This window comes from Psammomys obesus, unplaced genomic scaffold (assembly GCF_907164565.1).
Source record: "Psammomys obesus unplaced genomic scaffold, mPsaObe1.curated_primary_1811, whole genome shotgun sequence".
Taxonomy (NCBI): Eukaryota; Metazoa; Chordata; class Mammalia; order Rodentia; family Muridae; genus Psammomys; species Psammomys obesus.
The window spans coordinates 42,210,321-42,225,375 of NW_026591086.1; the positions used below are offsets into that span (position 1 = coordinate 42,210,321).

Here is a 15,055-nt window from a genome sequence, read left to right on the forward strand (position 1 = left end):
GATGATCAATACAATGATGTCCTCCCCTTGCACTGCGTCTACTGTACTTTCAAGTATTACAAAAGTTATAAAAGTATATTTGTGATCCTCTCCTGCAGATAAAACTAGAATGTGTGTGCATGTGTGTAAAAATATATACACAAATTCAGATACAAAGATAAAAATAACTGAGAATACATTACTATGTATTTATCACTACACAGTAAGTTGTACTGCTTATATATGAGATCAGAGTAGAAGGAAGGAAAAGAACCTAAAGTCATATCCACTTCTCTGATGGCACAAGAACCTCCCAACAATAAAAGCACTATCACTTACTAAGAACTTGGCATGTGCCAAGCAGTATACCAATTGCTATAGATACATTACTGTACTTGTTCCTTACCCTGTAACATTTCCACTTCACAGCTAAATAAAACTAAGCTCAGGAAATTAGTGTTTTCAACAGCACATAGTTGCTATGCAAAGAACAAAAATTTTGGTAAAGATTGGTGTACAAGGGCTAAAGAGCTGGCTCAGATGTTAAGCACATATACTGCTCTTATAGAGGACAGACCTAAGCCTGGTTCCCAGTACCCATGTCAGGCAGCTCAGAGCCACCTATAACTTCAGGAGAGCTGATCATGGACTCTGGCATTTACATGCAAATATGTTCACACAGGCACATAAGCATAAATAAATGCCATTAAAAATAGTAAAATGTGGTATCAGATGTGGTGACATACACCTGCATGAGGTAGAACCAAGAGAATTATCAACAAACTGAAGGTCAACCTAGTCTACACTGCAAGTTTTAATGAAGCTGGGAATAACAGTCCCTGTCCCAAGAAAACCAAAACCAAGGCTCATTTAAACTAAAACTAGCTGAATACAAAACATTAACAGTGTGAACGCCAGACATTGTTTTCTCTGGCACAACTATCCTCAGTCATCTTGATTTTTAACAAACCAAGAAAAATCTAAATTATTAAGCAAATACACAGATTATAAAATGCAGCTTAAGATGTCCAAATATTTTAAGTATAAAGGCATTTTTATTACCTTGTAAAAATCACTATGTTAAAAAATATTCTGACTAAACATATGACAGACAGAATAAATTTCTACACTCAGTACAGAAAAAGAGTTCAAAGTAGACCCAGAATGCTATGCCTGAGTGGGGCCTACTTATAAGACTGGTCCTCAGCTACCTTCTGAAAATGTTGGTATCTATAGCGTCCTCACCATTTCCTGATAAGAATGGATCACTTAACTTGTTGGTTTGTGAAAAACAAAAACAGTATGACTTATGCCAACACTTGGTTTTCTCTTGGGAGTCTGGAATTCTGTTATAAGTTAGGTACAAGATGCCTACTCCAAATAAAACCTGAGCGCTAATCCTCCTCCAGAGGATTTGGGTTCAATTCCCAGCACCTACGTGATGGCTCACAAACATCTGTAACTCCAGTTCCAACGATCTGAGACTCTCTCTTTTGACTTGTGTGCACTAGTCACACACATGGTGCACAAATACCCAGGCTAAACAGGATGAAACAATCTTTTTTGGGTTTTATTATTATTATTATTATTATTATTATTATTATTATTATTATTATTTATGAGTGTTCTATCTGCATGTACACCCGCATGCCAGAAGAGGGCATCAGATCCCAGGATAGATGGTTGTGAGCCACCATTATGATTGCTGGGAATTGAACTCAGGACTTCTGGAAGAGCTCCTAAGAGTGCTCTTAACCGTTTCTCCAGCCCCAATTAAAAAAATGCAAAGAAAGAAAACTAAACTGATCATTCCTTCTGTGAACTTAAGGAATACATAACACAGTATTACAAATTCTCACCTCTTCTTTTTTTATATCTTTTTCTTGGTGCTGAAGAAAGTCTACCTTCAAGCTTCCTGATGACGGCTGCTCTGGAGGAGGTAGATAACTCTTTGTATTCACAGCATCAAAAAGTTTTTCCACAAATATTTGCGTCTCTAAAAATAAAACCAAAAGCCTCATAGATCAAAAGAAACTTAATAAGACCTTAATTCCCCAGTTTTATACATCAAACTTCTTAACACCATGACCCTAGCTTGCCAAGCAATGTGTAATGGTACAAGTTCCACAATAAAGATTCATTCAGGTTTCAAGATTAGAATGACAAAAGCCTCTCAGACAGCTACTACTATCCACAACTATTTTCTGACATATAGTAGTACACCTGATATACAGACACAAATACATTATCTAGATGTGGGAAAAGTACAAGATTGAAAAGATGCCCTACACAACATTCCAAAAAGTTTCTTTAGTATTGTCTTAAATAGCCTATATACTAATCTATATAACAAAATGAGCAAAAAAGATAATGAGGAAGCAAGCCATATATATAGTTAGGAATATGTTTACTCAGCTTTGTTACAACTAAAAGCTTTGTTACAAATAGAGGCTTAAGTCCTTTAATAGTCTGTCAATAACTTACTCAAACAGTATTTTAAAACCAAAGGCAATGAGGCTAAAAAGATGGCTCAGCGGTTGGGGGCACTGACTGCTCTTGCAAAGGACCTGGGATCAAATCCCAGGACCCAGCTTACAGTCTGTGACTCCAAGAACTGACACTCTCATATATATATATATATATATATATATCCAAGAACTGACACTCTCATACACACACACACACACACACACACACACACACACACAGGCAAAACACCAGTGCACATAAAATAAAGGTAAATAAATTTTACAAACATACACACACACATACACACACACACGGATATTACCTTTCTGAAGAAATACATCAAGTTGATCAATGCATAATGCCTTTAATTCTTTTTCACTTTTGTCTTTCTTTACCAGAGCCAAAACATATTTTGCTAGGGCTGATGGATCGGCATCACAGCTAAAAAGAAAAAGAAAAAGAAAAAAATAAATAAATAAATAATAATAATAATAATAATGGTGAATGAAACTTATCCATAAATGATTCCACAGTCTATATAACAACTTATAAAATATGACATAACTAGGTAAGTTAATATAGTTTACATGATCTATCTCTTCGTAAAAACATGTCACTGGGCTGGAGAGATTGATTAGTAGTTAAAAGCACTGTTCTTGCAGTCCCCAGTTCAGTTCCCAGAATTCACTTAGAGACTTACACCCGTCTGTAACTCCAGCTCAAGAGGATCCCATATCCTCCTTCTGATCTCCAAGGGCACCAGGCATGCATTTGGTACAGACATATACTAATGCAGGCAAAACATTCTACATATTATGTGTATATAAATTTTTCACGGCCCACAATATATAAAACCATAGAAATGAAAGTCTAGAAATTGACTCAAATACATTAGAAATTTAGATAGCATTCAAATCAACCAAGAAAGAAACTTAATGCACTAATGATATTCAACTATCTTTTAAAAACTATTAGATTCATAAATATCACATTGAATATAAAATTAAAAACATGAACCTGGGCTGGAGAGATGGCTCAGAGCTTAAGAGCACTGTCTGTTCTTACAGAGGTCCTTAGTTCAATTCCCAGAAACCACTTGGTGGCTCACAACCATCTATAATGATATCTGGTGCCCTCTTCTGGTGTACAGGTGTACATGCAGACAGAATATTGTATACACAATAAATAAATAAAATCTTTAAAATAAACATAAATCTACTAAAGAAAATCACTGGCATTAGAGAAAAATGTGAGAAAACAAAAAGTTCAGTAGGTTTCCCAAGACAGTTAAGTGAGTAAATGGGCCAATATTTAAAACTAAAATATTCTACTCTAAACCTCACCTTCTGAGCACTGTATAACTCCCCCTTTAAAATAAAATGCTGGGAAACCTGATAATCAACCACTCATTTCTCTAAATGCCTATTATTTCTCCAAATGCCTGGTGTTACCACCAACTCATATACATCTCCCAGATTAGTTTCTCTAAGAACCCTCAGTAGCTTTACTGCTCAATAGCCAAGATGGTTCCCTTAGCTCACATCCAGTGCTCTTACCATTCCCAGCTTATTTTTCAAAGACCACTATTTCACAAAGCCTCTAAATTACTCAGACTCCCACATCCATTTCTTTCCAGGATCCTTCTAACTTCCACTCAATGAAACTGTAACTGAGAAACAGACACCTAGCTTAAATTTAATGTGAAGGCTTGGTACAAAAACATCTACTTAACTCATACCAACAATGTAAGAAATACTGTCTTTAAAGATTCTGACAATACAAAAATTTAACAGTAACTTTTAAATATTAAGAGATCAAAGTAACAGAGAGATTAGCTAGGCATGGTGGCATACACCTTTAATCCCAGTGCTCAGGAGGCAAAAGCTATACAAAGCAAGTTCCAGGACAGATCAGACTACCTACAGAGAAACCTGTCTCAAACCAAACCAAAATATCAAAGCTGGAGAGATGGCACTGTCCATACAGTGCCTGCTGCACCAGATTGAAGACCTGATTTTCCAATATCTAGCACCCACGTGAAAATAAATGAAAGAAAGGGGAAAAAGCTGCTATGGTCTAGGGGTGAAAAGAGCATTGTGGCACCTCCCTTGCTTTTCTGTCACCTTTTTAGAGAAATCAGAGGCACTGAAAGCAGTATCATGGAGACTATCCTAGGGCAATGAAATCAGAGTCCAAGGCAGTGGCCAGCAAGGAACCACGTTTCTTGCAAACTTGCCAACAGTACATGTCATAAACCTTGAAGAAAATCCTGCAGTCCCAAGAGAACCCAAATTTTATCTTCAAGAAAGAGCCTGACTAGAATCCCAAGAGAGACAGAAATATCCAACTAACCTAATCCTACATTCCTGACCTATAAAAATGGACAGATTATAAATGCCTGCTTTGTTGCTATGTTCCTAGGTAACTTGTTACTCAATTGCTATAAATCATTTTTCTCATAAAGCTACTTCTGTTTTTAACAAAGACTTGAAGTTAGTTATAATCTAAATTGGGGGGGGGGGTACATTTTAATGGTATAGGAGAAACCTTATGAACACTTGCTTTCAAAACTTACTGTGGGCTAGAGAAATTGCTTGGTGGTTAAGAGCACTCACCATTCTTCCACAGGTCACAGATTGATTCCTATTACCCATATGGTAGCTGAATTCTTACAAATATCAAAACTGAGTGCAAGCATATTTCATGACTGAGAAAAGAACAGCCCAGGTCAGGAGAGGGCAACTGAAAGAGCCCAAAGTAGAAAAATAGATACCAAAGAAAGATTCCACTGAAATGGAGCAAAATGAACATAAAACATCTGAATTTCCCCATGAGACTAATAGCTTCAGTAACTTTTGACAAATTATTTAGATGAATATAGTCACTCACAAAATTACTTAAAAGCCTAAAACTAAAACTCTACCAATATCTAAATGTCCCTTACTACAACTAATGTTTTTATTTTTAATAATAGTGGAGTTGTTCAGTTTTGTGCCACTCCTCAAAATTAAACATTCTGAAAAATTTACAAAAAAAAAAAGCATCGGAGGAGCTATTAAGGGCATTAGTCTCTTCTAGACAGGTAAGAAGCAAACAACAAATGAGAGAATTAAAAGAAATGGAGAAAATTAATAAAATACTTGTAAAGAATTTTAATTGTAATGTCTTAATAATTTCAACTAGAATCAGACTGCCCCTAAATATAAACGCTGTAAGCAATACTCTAAAATGATATATGTATTTTCACTTAAAGTGTAAGATTTTTAAAATGATGACAGTACAGAAAACTGGCATTCCCCTATAATATTTTTTAAATATTTGTTCTGTTTAACTACTCAAACACTTTTAGAATTTCACTGAAAGATAGCTGATGGAATTTAACCCAAGCCTTCATTTTCAATAATCTTCAGAGAGAAGCTGGATGCTACCTAGACTGGGAATTAAAACTTAAATAATATATTAACTCAATAGCTTCAGAACACAGATATAAAACCACATCTGTTCTGACCAATTTTTTATTTTATATTCATAGAAATATCTAAATTTGCATTAGTCATAATTCTATATGCTGTACATAGAATTACTCTTTTAAAAACCCAAACTTCACTGCAAATGACCTAATACATGGAAATGTAAAATTTCATTACTATAGCTTACTATACCACTTCATTCAATTAAATAAAGCAAAAATATTTGTATATAATAATAAACTTCTAAAGGGTTTATGAAGTAAGAATTATGAAGTACCTCCATTACAATATTATAAAACATATTTATACAGACTCTGCATAACCACCAAAATCCCTTTTAGATGTATGAATTGTAGCTCTCACTGACATTTTCATATTTGCATAACATACAATCTGAGTACATTCACCCCATCTCCTTCCCTCTACACGCTTTCTAGTCTCCTTGCTTTTCCCAGATATTGCCCTCCTACTTTCATGCTTGGTCTTAAAATTCAGATTCTGAGTAAAACAGAAAACCAGTAATAATTTCTTCCCAAGTTCAGTTTACTTCACTTAATATATAATCTTCAGTTTCACCCATCTTATAGCAAATTACTTAATTTTGTTCATATTTATCACTATTTACTTTATCACTACTTACTGTTTTGTATAAATATCAAGCACATTCATTCATCTGCTGATGAGCACATAGGCTGATCCTATAATTTAGCTATCACTATTTATCACTATTTACTGTTTTTGTATGAATATCAAATAAATCTATTCATCTCCTGATAAGTACACAGGCTGATCCTATAATTTTGCTACAGTGATTATACAGGTATTGCAAGTATCACTATTGATTTTGAATGGATAACCAGGAGTTGTACAAGAAGATCATATAGTAGTATTACTTTAGTTTTTTGAGGATCTCCCATATTGACTTCCATAATGGCAAGACTAATAATTTATATTCCCATCAACAATGTTTAATGGATTCCTTCTTTACTCTACCCCAATCATCATGCTCAGCATTTCTTTTTGTGAGGTGCAAGTCTGCGTGTGTGTTGAGTGTGATTATGCGGAAGCCAAGAGTCAATATCAGGGGTCATCTCTGATCACTCTCTTCCATCTTATTTTTTGAATTAAAACATAATTACATCATTTTCCCCTCCCCTTTCCTCCCTCCAAATCCTCCATGTGCCCCCTTCATATCATGCCCTTTTTCTTCACTATTACATACATATATAAACATATTAATATATAAATACATCTCTTGAGTCCATTTAATGTTACTTGTATGTATATGATTTCAGGCTACCACCTGATATTAAATACCCAATTAAGAGATTTCTCCCCCAGGAAAACTAATTCTCCTGCTCTCAGCATCCTTAGTTGCCAGTTGTTCTTTATCTAGGGTTAGCGTGCAATGAGATTCGCTCCTTCCACTTTAGCTGTCTATTAGTGTTGTTCCTTGTTCAGGCCTTGTTTATGCAGCCATACTATTGAGATATAGTGGCTGAAGCTTGACTGCCATTTCTAGAAGACACAATTTCACAGCAAAGCAGGTTTGAGGTCCTCTGCCTCTTACAATCCTTCCATTCCCTCTCCTACAATGTCCCCTCGGCCTTAGGTGCAGGAGTTGTATTATAGATGTATCCACTGAAGCTGACCACCCAACAATTAGTTGTTCTCTACATTTTGACCAGTTGTTTACTGAAATGGTCTCTCTTGCAAAAGGAATCATCTGTGGTGAGAGATAAGCAATTAGGAATTACTTCTGCAACCATTTTTACTGAAGTTTTCAGTACACAAGCAGAATGTAGCAACTGCCATAATACCAACAGTCCCTAGCCTAGGTTACCCTAATTTCCACTGCCTATGTCTTTTGGCATTCCAGTCTTCTGAATGCAACCAGAAAGGCTCATTACGCACTGCTTACAGCATCCTAACAACTTCACTAGACTATAGTTGAAACATTTTCTGCATTCTTTCAATAAACCAGTACACATGGTTTATAAATCATATGATCAGGCTTCTTGCAGCAACAACCTCACTTCCTACATTTTCTACATTAGTTAGTTCTACATTTCTACATTTCTACATTTCTACATTTCTACAACCTCATTTTCTACATTAGTTAGTTCAGGAGACATTAATTCTGATTCCTGATTTAAAGGACAAAGTGATTCACAGTGGGGAAGGTGGAAGGGTAGACAGCTCTGTCAAAAGCAGGAAGCAGCTGGACCAAGAAGTCTTGTGTATCTTTTATGAACTGTTCAATTTATTTGTCCAACTGACTGGATTCTTTATTCTCTTGGTGTTTGATGGTTTGAGTTCTTTATATATTCAGCAATTTACCCTCCTATTGCCTGTTTCTTCAGTCTATTGCTTCTTTTGCTGTACAGACGTTTTTTTTTTATAATTTCATGCCATCCAATTTGTCAGTTTTTGTTCTTATTCCCTCAGTGCGTCTTTCTCAGAAAACTGTTGCTTATGCCTAGACCTTGAAATATCCCCCCTGTGTTTTCCTCTATTATTTCTAAGTGTCAGCCCTTTGTTTTATTCATGTGAATAATCAGTTTTTCACACGTTGAAAGGCTGTCTTTTTCTTTTTTAAACCAAATGTTTTTAACACCTTTGTTAGGAATAATATGTCCACAGCTATCTAGGTTGATCTCTTCGGGTACCATACTGGGTTTTGTTGTTGACTATGGCTCAGAGTATAATATTAAACAAGGTATTGTTACACCTCAGTTTTTCCCTTTATCAAGTTGCTCTGACTTTTCAGTACCGTTTTTGTTTCTGTATAAACTATGGAGATTTTTCTTCTACTTCTGCAAGAAATGTCAATGGAATTTTGATAGCTGTTATGTCAAATCTGCACATTACTTTTGGTAGTAATGTCTATTTTTAAAATAATATGGCCCACCTGTAACACAAGAACTTTTTATCTTCTATTACCTTCTTCAACTTCTATTCAGTGTTTTATAGTTTTCACTAAATCCACTCATTGCTGAAGTTTCTCATTATACTTGTTAATTATACCACTGAAAAAAGCTTTCAGTCAGTTCTTTCATTCCCCTAATGCTTCCCAAGAAATAGTAATTCCTTCTCACTTCTGAAGTATTTGGAAATACTTTTGAAGTATAAAAATAACCATTCTATGCTTTAAATATTAGAACTCCAAAGACTTAAGGGTTCTATATACCAATATCAATGTTAAAAAAAAAATTAACATTAGCATACTACTTTTAAATAACTAAAAGGAAGAATTCTTTGCTGTAAATAAGCATAAATCCAAAGGTAGTATCACCAAGTTGGGTTAGGTGATAATGCAGAATACCAGCACTGAGAGCCTCAGTGGAAATTAAATATTGTATTTAAAAAATTAAGAAGAGAAAAAGTGTTTCATATTTTTTGAGAATATTTTTAAAGGCATGGCTTAATAGAATACAGGCTGATTCATTTATATAGTTTTATATTTAATCTGCTGTGAACATATGCTGTCTTACTGGACATATATAAAAAGAAATCTGACCCTGCAGAGACATAAAGTTGGGTGAAAAGAAATAAAAGTTAAACAACATCTCACAAACACCATGAAAGTATTTCCGGAAATACCTCACAGTGAAAAACACTGCTTTAGAAATTATTATGGACCACTTATGAAGGCTTAACTCCAAGACAAGCTAATCTTCAATAATCTAAAAAAAAAAAAAAAAAAAAAAAAAAAAAAAAAACCAACGTTTATACAGTTCGGTTGAAAAAAAAGAAAAAAAAAACACAAAGAATTACAACAGAGGAATGCTGGAAGCAGGAGACATGAGACATGTTTTTTCCCCAGGGAAAAGCACAACTGGTTACCAAATAAATGCTCAATCAGCCCTGATATCATATACAAAGAAAAAAAGAGGTCATTAATTTGAAAGAGGAAAGGAAGATGTACACAGGATGGTTTAAAAGGAGGAAAGAAAAGGGAGGATGATGTAATTATATTATAAAATAAAAAAAATGTAAAGAAAAAAAACACTAACTCAAGCTGAAAAGAAAAGTAAAGGCAAATAGTTCTAGTTATAACACCATAGTCAAGAGAAAACTGGGTGGCACATGGAAACCTGTCTTAGGTACTTTTCTGTTGCTGTGACAAAATAGTATGACCAAGACAACTTATCTCTAAAAGTATTTAACTGGGCTTATGGTTTCAGAGGGTTAGAGTCTATGAGCAAAAGCATGCAGGAGCAAAGCACCGTGGCAGGAGCAGCTGAGAGCTCACATCTTGATCTGCAAATAGGAGGCAGAGAAGACCTGGAATGGTGCACCCCTTTTGAAAAATCAAAGCCCCTTCCCAGAACACATGCCCTCCAACAAGGCCACACCTCCTAACCCTTTAAACCACTACAAAGCCTAAAGCTAAACTCCGTATGTAAGAATATATTAGTTTTTATCCCAATTCACATACAAAGAAGAGTGTTTCCCTAAGGCCACCAGTTTATTTATATTCTACATAACTACAAAAGAAACTAAAAGGTAATCCTTCTGCACTCCCACCCCCACCCCAGGAACTAAAAGGAGAGAGAAAAGGCTGAGCGAGCTTTTTGTCATGCCAATAAGAAAAGGCAAAATTATCCAAGAGGAATCATTCTATAGACTAAAATATAAAAGGCAAGGACTGGAGATAAAGCTCAATTTGTGTAGCATGCTTGCCTAGCATAAAAGAAGCCTTAGTAGCACCGAATTGAGGGAGGGAGGGAATAGAGAGACAGGAGGATGAGAAATTCAAGGTCACCTTCTTCCAAACCAGCCTGAGCTACAAAGAGACTCTGCCCAAAAAACTGACACCCATGAGTTTTCTTGTTCTTTTTGGTTTTTTGAGACAGTTTCTCTGGGTAGCCTTGGTTGTCCTGGACTCTATAGACCAAGTTGACTCAAACTCAAGTGATTTGGCTGCCTCTCTGCCCATGCCCCCCCCCCCTCCACTACTGGGATTAAAGGCATGCAACACCACTGCCTGGCTGACAACCAAAGTTTTCTAATACTTCTTTCAAAATCATTCTGAAAATATTTTAACTGACATTGGGACCAGCCAGATAATCAACAGATAAAGGCACTCTCAAAGCCTACAACATGAATTAATTTCCTGGAAAATACATGCAGATACCTGACTCCCACATGTCGTCCAGTAACTGACACACATGCACATGCACACAAATGTAATTTTTAAAAAGGGGGTTGTTTTGTTTTTAGGACTAGAGAAATGGCTCAGCAGTTAAAAGCACTTGTTGTTCTTTCCAGAAAAGTAGGGCTCAATTGACAGTAGCCACCAGTCACAGTCATCCATAGCTCTAAGTTGCTCTTCTAGCTTCCACTGCATACAAATGATGCAAAGACATACATGCAGGAAGAACATCTGGATGCAGAAGGTGGTATTTTTTAATTAATCTTAAAAACCATAGGTATTTTTCAGCTCAAAAAAACTCAAGGATTTAAGTCTTTAATTTCTTCTAAGAAAAGAGAAATTCTGCCAAATTGGAATTACAAATCAAATCATAAGAAGGCATTTGATTAACTTGTCAAGCACAGTAAGAAAAAAAGAAAAAGAAAAAAAAATATATATATATATAAGAATTACCAAAGAATGAAAGAGCTATGATGAAAATCTATTCATCCCTAAGACAAGACAATGCTTTAGTTAAAACTGTCTGCTGTCTTTTAAATACTATATCTACCCTCTTTCTATCCCAAATAGTATATCCTCTTTCCAACCTAAAATCCTGATCTTTCCTTGAAACAGTCTAGTGGTAGGGAGGGGGAGGAGTAGCACCACCAGCACAAACTCCAGAGTACCTGGGATTTTAAGGTTCCTTGTCTAGGGTTAGTACTACTCATGGGTTGACATCTTACTTCTCCAGGGACCAAGCCTTCACATGAGCCTGCATAGCTATTCAGATGCAATTCTAGCAGTCAATCAGGCAGTGTCTGTCTGTGCCTGTCTCTCTCCCTTCACCTGTCTGTCTCTCTCTCTCCTTCCTCCTCCTTCCCACACCCCAGAACTTCGAACTTTGGAACTTACTCTGTTGATCAAGTCGGCCTCTGCCCCTGAACCCCAGGCCCACATTTCTGAGGTTATAGATGTAAGCCACCAATGCCAGCACACTTACAATCATTAATATCATATGTGGCAGGCTTCAAAGTGTATGTTATTACATTTAGAAGAACAAATAAATTATCTGCTGAATTGCATGTTTACACTTGTTTAATCACCCATTTCTTTCCATTTGCAATGAATGACTCCACTTAAAATTTACTTTCATATCAATTTTTGAAAAAAAAAAAAAAACAAAAAAAAACTGGAAAACACCAAGGTGAGTACAAGAATAGCAGGATGAAGAATGCTTTGAAAACTCAAGGCCACACTATAATTTATACTGATACACTATCACCTGTTACTTCTTATAATGAGAAAATAGAAGAACATACTGGCCATGATAAAATGATTAACATCATAAACCTTTACCTGACCTGCTGCACTTAAAGAACCAAGAAAGTACCTGCTGTGCCAGGTGGTGGTGGCAAATGCCTTTAATCCCAGCACTCAGGAAGTGGAGGCAGGGGGATGTCTGTGAGCTCTTGGCCAGCCTCATCTACAGAGTGAGTACAGCACAGCCATGGTTACACAGAGAAACCCTGTCTCAAAAAAAACAAAAAATTAGTCAACCAATTCCCAATAAGAATATAATATGTACCCACATGGAAACTACAAAGAGAACATGTTCATTGCAGACTTATACATGTTCATTACTTAAAAATCAAAATATAGAAAACAACCTAATGGTAAGAACAAAATGGTGATATAACCATGGGATAGTCCACACAGCAAACTGGATTTGGTCATTTTAAAGAATGGAAAAACTATGTAGGTCCTGAAAGTTCATACTTTGCTTTCCATTCAAGCATTCAGGGATGATCTATTACTACTATACGGTGATTAATATAAAAAATTGAAGAAAAGTATCTAATTTTTCTTAAATATTATTTAGCTGCTATGGCTTAGATATCTCTACTGAAAGTGGAAATTTAATCCTCACTATGAAGTATTACGAGGTGGAGCCAGGTGACCCTTTGAGATTAAGGTGGGGCCCACACAACCGCTTAAGAGGCTTTTTCTCCTATGGCAGGTTAGCCCATCAAGTGGACACCACATGGTAAAACAAAAATGCCCACTTACTTTATGGCTGAGAAGTGAACAAGAAACAAAAGGAATTGAGTTTTCTCCCACTCTCTCCCTAAGTCAATACTATCGTGACCTAAAGACCCCCACACACTAAAATACAATCTTAACCAATTTGAACAAAGCCAAATATTTCAGAAAACAGGTCAATATATAAATATCAACTATATTTCTAAATACTAATAACAGTTGCAAACTGAAATTTTTAAATGCTAGCCATAATACATGGGAAAAAAAAACAAAACAAAACAAAAAACAAAAAAAAAAAAAACCTTTGAAAACCTTTTAAATCTAACCAGAAAAAAAATGTAAAATATTGCGAAATCTGAAATTTACTCCACTGCTTACAAACAGAAATCAAATTAAAAATATGCTTTTTCTTGGTCCAGAAATGATCACTTGTACATTGTCATCAATAGTTTTATGTTAAAGTGACACGGGCTAAATCTGTGCGCAGGCAGGCAAGCCTGTAGGCCATTTTCTTAACTACTGATTAATGAGGGGGGCCAATGCATTATAACCTGGGACCTCCCTGGCTGCTGGTCCTGGGCTCTATAAAAAAGTAGGTGGAGCAAGCCAGTAAGCATCACTCCTCCATGGCCTCGGCATCAGCTCCTGGCTCCAGGTTCCCACCTGGTTTGAGTTCCTGCCTTGGCTTCGCTAATGAACTCAGGACATTTAAGCCAAGTAAATAAATCCTTTCCTCCCTAACTTGTATTTGGTCATGGTGTCTCATCACAACAATAGCAGCCCTAACTGAGGCATACACTAAAACGATTTTTTTCCCCTCACAGAAAGAGAGGGTAATAAATCTGTTAAGAAAGGCTTATCATCACCCACTTCATCTCATTCATTCTCTCTGGAACAAAAGGAGGAAGAAAAAAACCTCTGGAAATTTGTTCTAACCTGACTTAGCCATTTTCAACATGGATACACCAAACAGGGTAATATATCCATTTCGCTCCCAATACTATTCCTATCTTGTGGCTTATGGATAAAATAATTTTATTTGAGAAGTACCACAAGCCAACCAAAGTGCTAAAACACATCTTAAAAAAAAAAAAAGCTAAATTTACTAATTCAGGATTCATACAGAACTTTAAGATAGGATTGCAACAATAAAATATGGTCTTGAGAGTCATTTATCAAGTTAACATAAGTATTGGGGCAAAAATTAATGAGACAGTATTAACTCTTTCACCAACTAAAATTAATCAAATTAGAATTATTACTTTTATCCAGCTCCACGAACAAAGCACATAAAAACATGCAATATTTTCTTCAGTAAGCACGAATTCTTCAGTGCTCTCCATCAAAATAAACTACTAAACTATTTTAACTAAATTTAAGCTTTAAATTTCTAATCTTAGCCTGTCACAGTGACAAAAACATGTAAATCTCAGCACTTTGACTGAGGCCAGCCAACTAGGCTACAAAGTGAAAAGCCTGCTAGGATAGAAAATGAAACTTAGTCTCAAAACAAAAACCAACAAACATAAAATAGAACCTAATTCTGTAGGTGCTATAAAATAAAGTGTTTTGGTAAGATGGTAGGTATCTTACCAAAGATGCTTGCCAAGGTGCTTCCCACCCAGCTTGATCACATGAGTACAAAGCCCAGGACCCACACATAAAGAATCCACTCCTGCCAGGAGGTGGTGGTGCACATCTTTAGTCCCGGCGCTTGGGAGAGAGAGGGACGGGGACATTAGTGAGTTTGAGGCCAACCTGGTCCAGCGGAGCAGCAAAGGCTACAAAGAAGCCCGGTCTCAAAAAACCAAAAAAGGAAAAATCCACTCCTACAAGTTGTCCTCCAATCACCAACATGTGCCAGTGGCTGAGCACACATACAAATAGATGTTTAAAACATTGAAATAAGCCAGACAGTGGTTGCATGCCTTTAATGCCAGCAGTTGGGTGGCAGACA

The 15,055-nt window shown here is 36.1% G+C and overlaps 1 protein-coding gene across 8 annotated transcripts in view; it reads right to left on the minus strand.

Annotated features, from left to right (window-relative positions):
• The window catches only part of Rbm26 (RNA binding motif protein 26), a 72,391-nt gene that overhangs the window by 48,421 nt on the left and 8,915 nt on the right, over window positions 1–15,055 (minus strand). For all 8 annotated transcript variants that reach the window (XM_055609617.1, XM_055609615.1, XM_055609616.1 and 5 more), the window contains exons 2-3: window positions 2,771–2,889; window positions 1,839–1,975 (exon numbers count right to left, since the gene is read on the minus strand). In XM_055609617.1, coding sequence (XP_055465592.1) covers window positions 1,839–1,975; window positions 2,771–2,889 — 256 coding nt within the window. The remainder of the gene's footprint in view (window positions 1–1,838; window positions 1,976–2,770; window positions 2,890–15,055) is intronic.